The 16,097-nt window shown below is 40.2% G+C and overlaps 1 protein-coding gene across 1 annotated transcript; it reads right to left on the bottom strand.

The window, feature by feature from the left end:
- Positions 1–620: 620 nt before the first annotated feature.
- Positions 621–16,094, bottom strand: abce1 (ATP binding cassette subfamily E member 1). Its single transcript, XM_088910261.1, has 18 exons — positions 15,944–16,094; positions 14,949–15,121; positions 13,481–13,566; positions 13,251–13,348; positions 12,806–12,923; positions 11,549–11,686; positions 10,987–11,056; positions 10,287–10,383; positions 9,338–9,427; positions 9,096–9,217; positions 8,586–8,807; positions 7,512–7,571; positions 5,252–5,310; positions 5,032–5,142; positions 4,483–4,625; positions 3,926–4,048; positions 2,592–2,703; positions 621–1,167 (listed from the first exon to the last, which is right to left on the bottom strand). The coding sequence occupies exons 2-18, from the start codon at positions 15,049–15,051 to the stop codon at positions 1,120–1,122; spliced, it is 1,800 nt and encodes a 599-aa protein (XP_088766387.1). The 5' UTR covers positions 15,052–15,121; positions 15,944–16,094; the 3' UTR covers positions 621–1,119.
- Positions 16,095–16,097: the final 3 nt, after the last annotated feature.

The following is a 16,097-nucleotide window of genomic DNA, read 5'->3' as shown; positions in this document are numbered from 1 at the left end:
CATTTTAAAACAGCCTGAAAAAAGGCACATTTCAAGGAATGCATCCCCATATGAATAGGAGACATACTTTACTTTATTTGAGAAACTGAAAGCCTAATAAAGTTATATTATACTGGAGGATTTGATAAATTGCTCAAAACATGTATATTGTAGCTCTATAACTCAAGCATAACAGTGTAAGTGTAGATTACATACTGAGCATCAATGCATACATTTGATTTTGAACGATCTTTGATTAATCGATCATTCATAACTTGAATAAAGATAAACTCCAGTCACTGAGTGTTGTATAAACTGTTATCTCATTAGCAAGACAGCTGATTTGGCACAGGTTGTGTGAAACAAGCCTCGTGAAAATCGAGAAAAAAATGCAGCATTAACGTGTATGTTAGGGATAATTCGTGATGACCTGGCATCCCATCCAGGCGGCAGTCCTGCCTTGTGCCATGTGACTCCTGGAGAGGCTCAGGGATTCTGTGACCCTAGCGAGGAATAAGTCATTTACTGATGATGGATGGACGACAATTGCTATAAACATCATGTCAAACTACTGGTATAATCCAATGGAATCCATGCTCCTTTGGTGTAAATTAATAGACAGTCAAAAAACAAGGTAATAATTCATTAAAACAGAATTGTTTTATTCATCAACAGTTAATGCATCACTTTAAAAATAAATGGCTGGTTATGCTTCACACTGACCCCCCATTCCAATTCATAGCAGACACAGGATCGAGTTGGGTCTCCATAAATAATAGCGACCTCTTTTTATTCTTTACTTCGGGAAAACACTAGGGACATAGAAACTCTTAAGTTAAAGTGTATTCAGCGATTTACAATGAAGGCCTCCAACCAAATCTTTAAGATAATTTATACTCAATTTCACCATCTCCTTTTGTATGTTTCAGTCATTACTCAAATCTTGTCCTATACCCCCTAACTGGGAACCCAAACTGTAGGACAAAGGAGGGATTTCAGCTACACTGCCATCCAGGCCAGGGTGGAATAGAGGGGTTTAATTAACACACCCCAGTTTAGGGTCATTGAAGCTGGACCTGCATCTTGTTCTGCTGATAAATGTAGTCTGTACTATGATGGAAATGCTTATCAAGACTGGCTCTAGTCATCCAAGAAAAAGTAGTTTCCACTCTTCTTCTGTTCCACATCCTGTTTTAGGAAAACACAAAGCATAGAGAGAATGAAATTAGACAGGGGAGATCAGCGCTTGTCTTTACCCTGTGGACTGAGTCAAAAATATGGAGAAGCAGAGCTGCCTAGCAAAGAAACATGGCAGCACAAGCAGTACATTAACAAGCGTTCACAGCCAGAGTCCTGCAAGAGATTCCAGCTGGCATAGAAAAAGGCTTTAGCTCTGCAGAAAGACGGCAGAAAGTTCTGGCCATTAACATGTTGCTGAAACATCTGAACTACATTATGAAACGTCTATACAATTATTTTTCTGAACTGACCTAGATGTTATGTAACATCACAAACTGAATTAATTTAACATGTAAAACAGAAATCATTAATAATAAAATTGCTGTTCCTATACTTCGTCTTGCATATGCAAAGGCACTAGCACATTCTATACACGCAACTCTATTAGGGAATGGGACTGTTTTCATATCTGGACTGTATATGGATTTTTCATTTTCCTAATTTTGCAGCACCATCTTGGAAGTTAGTGGCACTGAGAATACCTGAAGAATTAAAACACTCATCCCTCTTTTGGCCCAGCAGTGCTTAAGAATTCTGTTGAAATGTCTTCCATCATGTGGAAACAGCCAGATAAAAACTAGGCTCAGCCAAATAAAGAGGGTGATATCAGTCAAAAGGGCCAAAGACCACAAAAGGTCATCCCCACTGTGATCCGATGTACCATAACATGGCTAATAAACCAGAATACAGAAGCTCAAAACGACTAACGATGAGGATAACCATGTTAAGCCCTAACGATGTCTGTATATAATATTTCATTCATGTATTAGTTTTCTGTATTCTTGCCCTTGCCTAAAACTGGAATCTACTTGTACGATATACACCCCCTCCACTGCCAAATACCTGGATCTCTCTACAAAGAAGCTCAAGACTGGCAGAAAATGGGCATTCCAGCATGATTAACCAATGGAACATTTCAGGTTCAAACTCACAAAGGTAGTTTGCAAACTGAGACCAAGGAATGGCCGAAAATCCCCCTTCAGAAGCACTTGAACCTTAAAGCACACTACAGGAAGCATCTTTAATGTGATCCATGCCAGAGGAGAGTTTCAAAAGTACTAACTACAGGGTGTGAATAAATGTGACACTAATGTTTTCAAGAATTAATTTATGACAAATATGCCTTAGCTCTGTGCAAGTGCTCTTTTGATTACAGCATGACAGTCTGCTTGCTCTTTTCGGAAGGCCACATTAATCAAGCACTGAATCTGTCATGTTTTTGTTCCTATTTCATTTAGGAGGATGAATAAATCTGGAGGGCACTGTATAAATAATACATCAAATTAGGACACATTCGAGAAATAGCTGGGCTCTGACCCATTACTGTATAATACAGTACATGTGCTAAATGGCCTGACACTAAGAATGATTACCTTAATGGAATTCATCTTGTTGATTCTTGGTCGGAAGTTGTTAGGATCTCTACGGAAGGTGATCTCCAGCTGTGCTAAGAACTTGTTCATTCCAGCAAGCAGTGTCTGTGGCCTTGGGAGGAAAAGACATAACAGGTGATGAGCAGTATATCCATAATACTTTATATCACTGGCAGTTTAGTGCACTATTTAGCTATGCAGCTTTGCCATTTAAGAAAACTTAAATGTGCACATGAAAATTACTAATATGACTAATGAAGCCTTCAGATTTCAAAGCTTCGCATAAAACCAGACTGAGGTCAGCCATATTTGGTTACTGCTTAGCAATTTAAAAGAAACCGAAGATATTCTCGACTGTGGAACCTGGAAGTGTAACTCTCTCTAAACAGAAATATGATGGTGAAGAACAAGTCGTACAGGAAACTGGCCAATAGCCTTTTATATGCACTGATAATGGTCCTAGAACATTTTTATGTTGTTATTCAATCATTAAAAAGTTTTAATGACCAACAGACACAATGTATTGAGCAGGAAAACGTTTTTTGAGATACTGTAGCACAAAACTCTAAAATTGACCTTGTAAAGATGTGCCAACGTCAAAGTGATATTAATTTACTAAAAACCTTTCATTAAGACATTTTATGTCTTAAAAAGAATACTAATCAGATTAATTGTTTAAGTATTTTTTTAAAATATGAGTTTCTGATCTGTTACTATTAACAAACACTGCTATAACAATCTAAATTAAATCACCTCTCTGCCTATATTAAATATTTTTCTTACCCGATGTGCGAGATGGCATAGGCTAAATATTTTAATATTGCTGGAGCTACATGTTTACATGTCTACATTATTACATCTAACAATGCACGTAGAAGGACGTAGATCCACTTAGCATTATTAGATGGAGCCCTAACTGTCAGGGTCTGCTCATTCTTCAAGAGACTGTGTGGGTTAGTTTTGGTTCTGTGCCAGCTACTCATGCTTGTTTATATATTTCTCAATAAAAGATAGTGTTTCATGTTGAATTCATGTTTGAAAACCGATGTTTGTTTTTTTTAAGTTGTTGTGTGGTTACATACTGTACAATGAAACCATGAAAATACTTTCTGACTGACAATTAAAGAGCATAATATCATTACTGAACTGAGTGAACTAACTCTTAATTCTACCTAATTTACACAAATCTTTCTCACATAAATTCCTATACATGTATAGTATATATAAAATAATCACTAGATGAGCACCCATTTCTAAGCAACAACTCCTCAGAGGTATAATGTGAAAGGACTGTTCAGTCCGACAGTCCAGATTTATTCTGCCATTTTACTTACGTGTTGGCAAGAGTACTTTTAGATGGAATACCATCAAACACAATCACTCGATCAGCCAGGTAGGTCGCCATGATGAAATCGTGCTCCACCACAAAGGCAGTCTTCTTAGCATGGAGAATGAATCTGAAGGAGGGGCAAGAGAGAGCAACAGTTACTTGGCTGAGTTAGAATATAGCCCATCTCTTGAATCGAAGACAACAGACAAAACAGCGGGTTGCCCCCCCCAGACACACATCTGCTACACCAAGTGAAACAGCTAAAACTGGACAAAAAGGCTCTGAAATGACACCATTTGTGGAATAAAACATCTGGCATTTCTGTACTTCAGAGTAGTACCACCCATCTCCAGGAAATCAACCCAAAAGTAACAATCAAAATGACAGGTGAATCTCAGCTTCCTCTTTAAGATGTTGTCATCAACTTGCGCTTGTTCTATGTTTACACTTGAAAAGGTTTTGTGGAAAACCGGCGACTCGTGCTTCCGTGCGAAGGCCGACGACACGCGCAGCACTCTCGTGACAGAAGACCAGAAGCAAAAGCGCCGCTGGGGCACGTACCGCTTGATGACCCTGGCAGCCATCAGACGCTGCTCAGAGTCCAGGTAGGCCGAGGGCTCGTCGATCAGGTAGACATCAGCCGGCTTGCCCAAGCAGAGTGCGAGAGCCACCCGCTGCAGCTCTCCTCCAGACAGGTTCTGGACCTGCAACAGCACCACCGGTCATCGCAAAAGACACGGAGACAAGGCAGTGGAGAAACTAACGTCCCGGGAAAAGAAAGCACCTCTGACCACTGCGAAACACTCCCATGAAGAATCCCAAAAAGGGCAACGGATTTTAAAATTTTCAACCTACTGGGAATAGCGCTAGACTGAAACTGCTGCTGTTGTTGCCATCTTTATTAAACTGAAACTGTCTCATTGCTGTTCAAGTGTCTCGCCTGTGTAGTCACACCAGATTTAACATTATGAAAGGCAACCAGATCTAAACTCATGCTGAAAGTATTCACCACAAGCCTGCTGAAATGCTCTACGACTGTCTGGTATGTGAGAAAAGTGTGGCCTCTGCAAGCAGCTGCACTTCTCAGGTACTGATCGGTTATGCACTCACATCTTGATCGATGACGCTGTCGATCTGCATGGGTTTCATGACGTCAGTTACAAACTGTGGGTGGGTGTAAGCATCTCTGATCTTTTCATGAAGGAGCTGTCGGACACTCCCCTACAACAGGGATAAAAAAGTTTTTTTACCAAAGATGTATTTTTTAATTACTTTTATACTTAAACTTTTCTTATGTTTATACTTCAACCATTAAAATTGTAGCACGTACTTTGAACTTGGGGCTGATCTTCTGTGGTTTGTAGCTGACATTCAGGACTGGCACCTCCCCTGGAAGATGGAGAACAGTTTTTACCGTGCGCCTTTTTTAAACTGCCGCAAACTTAGAGGGAATTAACAAAAATTTGCGCGGAAAAATGATGTATGCATCTAGACTCGTTTCCCCGAAAGCAAGTTGATGGAATGGCGAGTCTTCGAGATGTCAGCCTTAATCAACATGTCCGATTTTGACTTTGCTCATGAAGAACTTGCAATGCTGGATTCCAGAAACACTGTGTTCTTACAATTCCGATGAGGTTAATAAGAAAGCTATGGATCTATACCATGACTTCAGGTTTGTGATTACAGAAAAGATGAAATGTGGTTTGATGAAGACTTTCAATGACGGGGTTTATTTGGCATTGAATGACGAACAATTCAGTGACCTAGTACTTCTTCTGGATATCAGCGCCACCTTTCTTGCATCAAGCGCAGATTGCAAACATGGATTCAGTCTGATGAACATTATAAAAATGAAACCAGCTGGAAGACTTACATTTACACATGCTCATGAGAATTAAATCGTACCAAAACAAGGGACAGGATATTAATCTCAACAAGGTGTACATGCGATGGTTCCCATTGAAAGACAGACGCCAGAAATGATAACTGAACAATATGGTCGTGTACAGTACGAGTACAGATATAGATTTAAACTTCAGTTGGTAGGAAAGAAGTGAAGACTATAATTTTCAGTGACATACTGAGTTGCTATTTTTTATAGCGATTAGTGAACTGTTGAACTTGACTGTCGAAGTTAAAGATACACAATGCATGATTAGCATTATAGTTGCAATGTTGTGAGTAAAAAACGTCCATGGTAAAACTGCATTAGCGTGCACAATACTAAGTATGTAAATGAGCGGTTTATTGCAATTCACATCATTCAACTGTTGAACAAACATCAAACGAAATATCAGAAAAGAAACATTTGCAAGTTGTAAATGGAATCTTCAAGAACTTCACAGAAGTTTTTTTTAATCATTCGGGAGGTGCGGTTCACGCATAATGACATTGCCGAAAAATTCAGATAATGTGGCAAAACAAATAGGCCTTCATGGGTGTCGTTAAATAACATAATTCTGCAACAACTTATCGGTCAACTCAATAGGCAGTACTTGAAAACGTCTCTTAAAACTACATATGGTGGGTACTTCCTTTAGTATAGCTGGCAAACTATTGCCAACTTTCACAAAATCAGCAACAGCAGTACATGTCATTATGCCCCTTGGGCCTTGCCTTGGGTCTTTTCTGTCAATGACCGAGTTCTCACATGGGACCGTTTGAAGCCCTGTGCATCCCGCACTACAGCTTTTTTACACCGCTCAGGTTATTAAGATCCACTCTGCAGGAAAAAAAACTAGAGGGAACACAGGCACCCACAGAGCAGAGCGCTTCAGGAATGATGCATGGGTTGCTCACACTGCATAAGCAGCGGATAGATTCAATCAGCTGAATAATCTACATCTTTCTTTATGAGACAGACGGCACAATGTGAGCAAACAAAACTGGTGAGTTAAAAAAAACTTTCACTGTGGACGAGCATACAGGCATGCCCCAAATCTGTGATGGGTTAGGTTTCCGTCACCCCCCCATCAAGTGAATTTGTGAGTTAAGTGCAAAATATTTTGGCTTGTTCATATACTAAAAGGGAATAAAAATAAAATTTGAGATGCAACAGTCTGACATAAAGCATTTCAATCATTGCTGTAACCAAGTAGAACAGGCAGCAATGTATCTGCCAGTTAAGTCTTTGATGGTAAAACTGCCGAATAATAACATAAAATTGCTGAATTGGCGAGTGCATCTATGTGGCTGTGATGTATCAGTACTAAAAGTAACGTAACTGTGATGAGATGTAAACAGAGATGCGTTCAGTTCCTAACAGAAAATCACAAATATCCTGCTGGCCAGAAAGCACCAAATCTGAATGATCACTGATCATTCTCTAATTTCTTCTTATTTTCTGAGCAACGCAAGGAAAAGGTCTTTTCTAAACAGACTGCATTACCTTGCAATTGCACATTACAGAGAAAATAAACTGAAATAAGCCTTCCTCAGTTGTACTGCAATGCAATTAGGGAATAGCTTGCCACACTATTAAGTACAACATTATCGCAGCAGACTAGATTATCTGCCTCAATTGATAAATGAAAGCAGGAACAGACTGAAAACTGAGGAATAAAGGATAAGAAAAGCAGAAAACAAATTACCTCCTTCATCGGGTTTAAGACGGCCGGCTAGCATCCTGATGAACGTTGTTTTACCAGTACCTGAAAAAAAGTTGGTAATATATATAGTGCGACCCACGCAGAGAAACGTTTAAAAAGTACTGCCCTATAATATGCAGATTAAATGACAGTGCACTTATGACATGGAAAATAAGAGTGAAGGCAGGTGTAAAGAAACAACGACAGAGAACATAACGGGTAGCCATCTACCCATCGGTTGTGGTAGTAACCGACTGATCCACGGATCTCAGCCAGCTCTGTTGTGAGGGTAGCGGCTTTACAAACATGGCTGGGTAGCTCGTTCTATATTCCCACAACTCTGAGAAACTAGAACACAGGGACACTGGAAGCCTTTCATGCATGACGTGTGCAAAAGGAAGGAACCTGCAGACAGGTAAGATGAGCCAGTCCCTGGGTAACGCACAGGGTCAGTTATTCTACGTGTTCAGATTTAGTAGTCAAAAAAGTTTTGCACCAATAAGCAAGACAGCCAGCGGTAGTCAGAAATGAAAGGTTTTCAAGTGCTGTTTAAGCAAAAAGAAGCCAGACACACAAATAACCCTTTACCCTGCTTCGACAAAAAAAAGAGAATCACAGACCATTCTATTTTAATCTAACAATAAAGGGCTTTGTAACAAGTTAAATAAAACCTGCTCTTTTCTTCAAAATTGGCATTCTTAACTTAGATGCCTTTTAAAACCTCTTTAATGTGGAACTGTCGATAAAATACGTTTTTAGGCTAATGATTCAAATTTGATCAGACTTGTCCATTTAACTACAAATCACTCAGGTGCCTAATGACATCAAATGACAGACAATACATCTAAATGAGAGGTAGCAGGATGATGTGGGAGAGAAAGAGTTCAGGTCAATTAATTCAATGTGTGAAAAGGCAGGCTTACTACGATCAGCATTTACTGAAATAGGCCAGAACGGAGAATAACGAATAGCAGGAATGTCTCAGAGATTAGAAGCCTCTAAAGCCTGAAGCATGCTGTTGTTCTTCTTCATAAAGCACTACAGAATCCCCTCAGGAAGCGGTTGGTGGACACTCACCGTTCTCCCCCAACATGACCATGATCTCCGAGTCCGTGAACTCGCCCTCCACGATCTCCAGCTGGAAGTCTCCCATGGCCTTCTTCATGTGGGGGTACTGGTAGCGGCACATTTTCTTAATCTCTTCCTCGTTGGCGGTTTCTGCCACTTTGAACACCAGAGATGTTTCCCGGAAGCGCAGATTCTCGGTGGGCACGTACCCATCCAGAAAGATGTTGATCCCTGGAGAAGGAAAACGACGTGTTCGCCCTTCAGTTCGCCTCTTCACTACCACTCATTCAGAACCATACCTTCACTTGAGGACTGAGGTCTGCGTTTTTGAAATCCACATGCAATTCGTAATAAAATATATTGAAGAAAAAAACATGCTACTAATGTTTTGGATTTTAGACAATCATGAACAGGCAGGATACTTGAGGATAGATGCACTGCTCAACAAGGATCCGTTTAAGAAAGACACAACGATCTACTATCGCATTGGATAAACACATTAATATACTGAGGCCGAACCTTCTCGAACGCTGAAAGGCATCGTGACCACTCCATATGCACTCGGCACTCCATACAGGCAACAGATGAAGTCAGACAGGTAGTCCAGCACGCTCAAGTCATGCTCTACTACTATAATATATCTGTAAAGAAAGAGAAAAGAATCACTTGTAGATTGCCACCACTTTCATTGATTGATAACCTTTCAACATGGTGTAGCAGACTGGTCCCAGACCTGCATCTCTGAAGCTGCAGTAACTCACCTGTCCGGGGTAATGAGGGATCGAATGGTGATAGCAGCCTTGAGACGCTGCTTCACATCCAAGTAACTGGACGGCTCATCGAACATGAAACTGCAAGAACAAAAGTCTGGGTCTGAGTTTGTTTGAGCAGAAGATAGTGATGGGAAACGGGGAAAAAAATATCCATAAATGTCAACTTCACAAGAACATGCATGTGCCGCGGATAGTTCAGAATGATATTTTATGTTGTCTTATCTAAATAAGTTATTCTTTACAAGTAAAGATCTAGTCAGGCACAATGTGGTATCTCTGTCTTTAGACTGCATGGTACTGCTCACTCAGTACAGAATGGACAGAGCATTAGGAGAACTTTTCAGAATTTGTTTTTAGTGGTACTACTTCAATATCCTTTCTAGGTGAACGATTTTTTAGATAATTTGTTTTGTAGGACAGCAATAGTTAATTTTTGTGAATGTTGTGATAAGTTTCGGTTTTACACACAGACTAGACATAGTAAGCTTTAGAACTCCAGTGACAGTGAATTTCTCAGTATAAGCAACTATGGAATTCCACTTTTTTTTAAAAACTTGACATCTTAATACAAGACGTATTTGGGATCACACAACTGAGCATGTCTGGAGATCTTTGCTGTTCTCTCCTCATCCGTGTTTACCTCATTGAAGCTGAAAATGTCTCAGCTCATGTGGTTCTAGTGTCATCAAACATGCTGTAACTGTGAAATGTGCAGCCTAGCAGTCAGTGGCAGTGGAAAGAAAATCAAGCCAGCTTTGATTAAAAAAGAACAGTGGGACAAATGACATAATCTTGCATTAGCCTGTTTTACCACCATATAAAACCACTGCAGGCGTCATCAAGGGGAGAACGGCACCCTCCTGTGCCTTCCTGGGCAAACCAGCTCAAGTCCAAAGACCGAGCTCAGAAGAGGCGAGGGAAGAAGACGATGACTTACATGTCAGCTCTCTGGATACACACCACGGCACAGGCAAAACGCTGCAGCTCTCCTCCGGACAGGTCCTCCACATTCCTGTCTCTGAGATGGGTCAGGTCTTTCAGGAAAAAATAAAGAACATTCACAGTCTCCAAGGCTGCTTAAATCACAGTTTATTCCTCTGATAGTATGGAATAAATCAATATAACATAATAAAAGGCACCCTTACTCCAAAAAGGACAACTATCAAGCTATTTGTTGAACACACCAGAATAAAACACTTAATTATATGGATGTCAAATTTGACTGCACCAGCCAACAGAAAAGCAACAAATTTTATTTTTAAATATGGCTTTTAAACAACCGCCTTTTAAGTTTACCAAAAATGCCAAAGGCAAGGGCATTTGATTTTTGGACCATACTGGAAAAAAATAAGGGTTCTTAAAAGGCTTATATAATAAACAAATGTGTACAAGATGATTCACAGGAGCTCGGAACAAAATACAGCAGCAGTAAGCTGCATAACATTAAAAAACAGTTTGGAACTAAACACTATTCAGTGCTTGCTAACACTCCAAGAAATGCGATTCCACATGTATATTCAAAGTCCACAGCAAATATTCTAATAAAATATGAAAGAGGCTACGCAAACTGTTTTTACAAAGGTGCAAATGAATGGGTAACAAACACACAAGTAAATGAAGTGAATAAACGCACATACCAAGCTGGTCACAAACAATATCCTCTGACTTCGTATCATCTTTCCTGCTCAGGATGGATCCCACAGTCCCCTGTTGAAAGAAAACCAAAAGATAAACAAACTGGTGAAAATCTCAAGTGACTAGGTTTACTGGCACAGATAATGACATTCCAGCACCTCTCAGTTCCAGCTCAGGGCTTCATTTTGCAAAAGCAGTGCCATTCTTTTTGTGAATCTCAAAGCACAGCGCTTTTTCTCTTGACCAGTGCACAAAGGCAAGCTCTTGCATTTCCTTTCAATGGCCTAAAACGGAAGCCCTGATTATTTATTTACTCAGAAACCAATCACAATGTGGAACGTGATAGTGGCCCATTTTCATATTTTATTTTCTCAGCTAATGGAAATCTGCCATTAAGTTTTCAGTTTGTAATTTGCAGGTGGAAAGGGGCTTCCTTGTGACCAAGAGACTGCGAGCAGTTACCACAAGAGCGTCAGTGTGATTTATGTCCTTCAGTTCTGCATATTTTGAGAGTGGACAAGGCTTCATTTCATGGCCTTGTAGCACATCTGCAGTAAAACACACCTTCACTGTTTTTGGGATCTGGTCCACATATTGGGGTTTCACAATAGCCTTCAAGTCGTCCTCCAGAATCTTGGTGAAATAGTTCTGCAGCTCAGAACCTCGGAAGTAGGTCAAGATTTCCTGCCAGTCTGGAGGAGCCTGTGGGCAAAAGGAAACGAAATTAAAATGGCAAAAAAGTCACAAAGAGCCTCAACGGGCTGTGATTCTGTTTGCTCCCCAGGTCTTAAAAGGTAAAATGGATAACCTGTAGTGTCAAAAGTGAAAATGTTTGAAGTCCAGCCATCCATTTTCTAACCGCTTTATCCAACACAGGGGTGCGGGAGAGCCGGAGCCTATCCCAGCAGGCAATGGGTGCAAAGCAAGGTGATAATACAGAATACACCCTACTCTGGATACACTCTTCTAATAAGAGAGGAAACGGTAAGCCTTTGTTTAAATTACAGGTTTCACGAATATGCTTACAAACTGTAGATCCCAGCATTTTACTTCAATGTCCGACAACAAAATCTTCTTTCAAGACACATTTGTGTTGTGTCTTTTTGTGAGAGTCAAGACACTGATCAGTCTTAACATTAAAACGTACTCAAGTTTACAAAAATGAAATCAGCTGCAAGTGTTCTTATTCATCTACATGCCCTATTAAGAGCCACAATTAAAAAATAAAGAGAAACTTTTTTGAAGCCAACTTTTTATTTAAAAAAAAGGCAAAAACCAACAGTATAAAGCAATAATACCACATTTCCTCCTCCCTCCAATGTATCCCCTTTAATATTTCCAACCAGAAGACCCCTAAACAAGTGTTAGACAGCTCTGGTAGGATTGGACCATGACAGCAGAAGCTCTCCCAGCCCATGCCACGTCTTCCAATCAGTAGAAACCCATCGTTACAAGATTGGACAAGATCCAGTTATGCCAGGGGAGCCACCTATTGTATTTCTGTCTCTGCCAGAGGCCAAGAACAGAATTATCATGGAGCCAGGGAACCAGATGAGAGTAAGGAATATCCTTATTTAAAACTGAGGGTAACCCGTTTCCAAACCTTAACCACATCTAGTTATGGGTACATTGGCCTATAAGGCCAACGTACAGAACCATACTGAACATTTATGAATCCAGCATCGCTGGCAATACACTTAAATGTTTGAATGTAACGGCTAAAGCAAATTAACTGAATCCATGGTAAGGAAAAAAAAAAGAAAACAAGATTTTCACACCGAGAAATAAGAGAAAAACAAGTAAATTAATAACAGGACTCACATCATATTTTCCCAAGTTTGGTTTCTGTTTTCCTGCTAAGATCTTCAGAGCCGTTGACTTCCCAATACCATTAGTGCCAACCAGCCCCAAAACCTCACCAGGTCGAGGAATAGGCAACCTGGAAGATAGACAAAAAGTGAGAGCCCACAGGTGGCAGCATCTGACATATTTCATTACTAATTCATGCTACATTTCTCCAGAGTGGATTCACAGGATGAAAAGGGTAAACACCAAGAACCAAAGCAGCCCTTAAAATAAACTGAAACGCAAAAAACCTACTGAATGTTTCTACTCAGAAATCAAAAGATAAAACATTTGCCAATATCTGCTTTGGAAAACACTCAATCATCGATTCGTTTAGGTATGATGTCAAGCAAAATACCATGAATATTTAGGATATAATTCAGTTTCTTTAAAAATTATTCCTGGAACTGAATTTGTGTACCTGTGAAGCTTGAAGGAGTTGGCACAGTATCTGTGGGTTGTCTCTTTCTCCAGGTTGCTCGGCAGGTTTACGATGGACAGAGCCCCAAAAGGGCATTTCTGAAAAGCACATCCAAGTTTAGAAGCCAGGCTATTGTCAGACTAGAGACTACAGCTTCTAGTGTGACACTAATTCTAAACATTTAGCATGTTTTTCCAATCAGAAAAAGCCAACAGAAAACAGGTACTTACTTTGATGCAGATACCACATCCGATGCACAAAGACTCTGAGATCCACGCAATTTTGCTCTGTGATGTGACTTCTATGCATAGTTTACCTAAAACAAAGACAATAAAAGCACATAAAAATCTGGGGCCTGCAGACCACGAGAGCAATCATCATTCTGCTGCAAAATCTAGTGTGCAGATTTACAACACACCAAGATGAGCTCTAAAAATAGTTTGTGGATAAAAAAATAATATAATGTATGCTGTGCATAGAAATCCAGTAATCCCAATTTGTGTTTTTAGATGAAATACGATCCTAATGTACAGGTTAAACATGCTAAGAAAGGATTGTGGAAAACAAGTTAAAGAATAAATACAATACCTATAGAAAGTCTATACACTATTTCCTAAGCAAAACATTTTCTGGCCTAACAGCCTGAAATCAAGACAAATTAAATTAGACTTTTATTTACACATTGTAATGCATGACCTCCAAGTGGAAAAATAAATGCTCAAACATTCGGAAAAGTAATTACAAATTAACAATAGGTTGGCTAAGACTTTCTACGAGCAATGTCATGACATATGACTGGAGAGTTTTACTGTGTCATACATATTCTTTCGAGTGTACACAGCACTAACATAGCCTGTTAATGTGGCTCACATTCCTGAATGCAAGAATCAGTCTAATTCCCCATCTTCCAAACACTGCGCAGGCTTAATTTAAATTAGACATACCTTAATCAGAAAAAATAAAAACAAAACGTGTTTTTGGAAGCTCCCACAGTAACTTCAGACAAGTGACCATTGGACTTTAGATGCGGAAAACACTGTTTGACTTCACTAATGTGCTGAACACCGGCAAGACCACCTTCCAGTCTGACACTGCTAGGTTTCAGACATGAAAGAAAGGTTGATCCTGGACTTCAGAACAAAACCAGTTTGCTGCCTTAAGTGATATTAGTGGACTAGAAGATGTCACACTTCCCTCTGGAGAAGGGTTTAGAAACCAATGGCTTAGGATGGGTGATATGGGGACACTAGTGTTGTAGGAGGTGCTGTCCTTCAAAGGAATCCTCAAAGTGAGACCCTGGCTATCTGGTCACTAAATATCGTCATAAGAGAAGGGTTATCAACCCCGGTGGTCTGGCTAAATTCCACTCAAGGTCTGGTCCACATCAAGTCTCCCTTTAATTCAAATGGTGAAGTAACATCTCACTTCTCTGCCTGTTCTGCTGTGTAGTGTGGCTGCAGGAGCATAATGGTTTCTCTATGTCACCTGCACCGGTGCTGCTCTTTAAGACCTGGATGAAGTAGGCCCTTGCTACATATAAGAGATCCACTCTGGGATCCTTGGGGATGACAAATGCTACATAACCGCACGGAATTATTAGAGTAATAATTATTGTGTCCCTTAATCCGCACTAATCTTTTGACAGCCAGGATAGCAGAAATTCACTGCTTAATATCGGCAGCTCCTGACGACACTTACCCATCCGAACGACTGGGCAGCTCTTCTTGCACTCCTGCCTGCATTTCTTGGGTTTGCACTTGTCGTGGTTTACGATGGCGATTCTCGTTGGCTTCTCAGACATTCTGCCTGCCTCTTTTGACTGTCTGGCAGAACAGATTCTGTTTTTCAAATGATGGAAGGCTACTCCCACACTACCGAGAGATAAAGACGCTGTCAGACTTGTACACCGCCTAACCAACACCCCTTCTCCAAGTGCCCCTGTGGCTCCGAATGAGACGGGAGTCAAAAATACATTTCAAAACTAGCTGAACACACCACATTAATCGTTAAAATATACGTATGATAAAGTCATAGGTACTTGAACGGGCGTAAATAAATTTTTTATATGCAGATATGAATACGTTAACGTGCATTCGAAAAATAACGTAATGTAAATACATTGCGGAGGAAGAGCAATTTTTCATCACATCAATACAACATTGCCGTGACACCAACGAGAGTTGGGAAAACATCCTAATTTTTATTACAAAAACACGAGATTATACCTGGGCAATTATTAAAAAAACAAAAAGCACTGGAGTTGAGACAGCTAGCTAATTACCTATCCTAACCAAATGTGTGTCATTTTAAGACAATAATGTTCTTAACTAAAATACAAAAAACCTAACTAGCAGTCACGACAAAGTGAACGATTTGAATGATGACGACAGTACCATTTTGATGGAGGCCCCTAGTTTTCACACAGGTCATTTAGTCCCCAAAACAGACAGCATCAGCTATGATTGCGATATTCCTAGTGAGTAGACCCCCACGATGAAGAATCAAGATTACACTCCTTATTCCGTTTTGTAAAAAAATCTACCAGGAAGGCCGTGCAGCCCGATCCTCAGAACCAAATGCACACATGGGCCGACTGATTCAACTCACACAGCACCACAGCCATTAAAACTTCATCCGATTTCAGATAATTGAAACGCAAAACGAACATCAACGCTCTATATTACAAAACTCACCCTCCGACAGCCTCCCAGTGCTTGATGATTTCCGACCTCTCGGCTTTTTGAAGTTGGTTTGTGTGTTCGGCTTTTTTCTCCCTTTTTTGTACAACGTGTTCTCAAAGGGAGAGAGAAAGCCGGGGAGAGAAAGATGGCGCTATAGTGCGCAGAC

This window comes from Atractosteus spatula, chromosome 1 (genome assembly GCF_055471065.1).
Source record: "Atractosteus spatula isolate fAtrSpa1 chromosome 1, fAtrSpa1.hap1, whole genome shotgun sequence".
In the NCBI taxonomy this organism is placed as follows: Eukaryota; Metazoa; Chordata; class Actinopteri; order Semionotiformes; family Lepisosteidae; genus Atractosteus; species Atractosteus spatula.
This window is presented reverse-complemented; position numbering and strand designations above follow the sequence as displayed.

Excerpts from the sequence above, each read along its gene's own strand:
- abce1 (XM_088910261.1), bottom strand. The coding sequence starts at position 15,051 with ATGTCTGAGAAGCCAACGAGAATCGCCATCGTAAACCACGACAAGTGC. Across the intron at positions 12,924-13,250 it reads AACTCCTTCAAGCTTCACAG|GTTGCCTATTCCTCGACCTG; the intron begins GTACACAAATTC and ends TCTATCTTCCAG. Across the intron at positions 10,384-10,986 it reads TATTGTTTGTGACCAGCTTG|ACCTGACCCATCTCAGAGAC; the intron begins GTATGTGCGTTT and ends TTTTCCTGAAAG.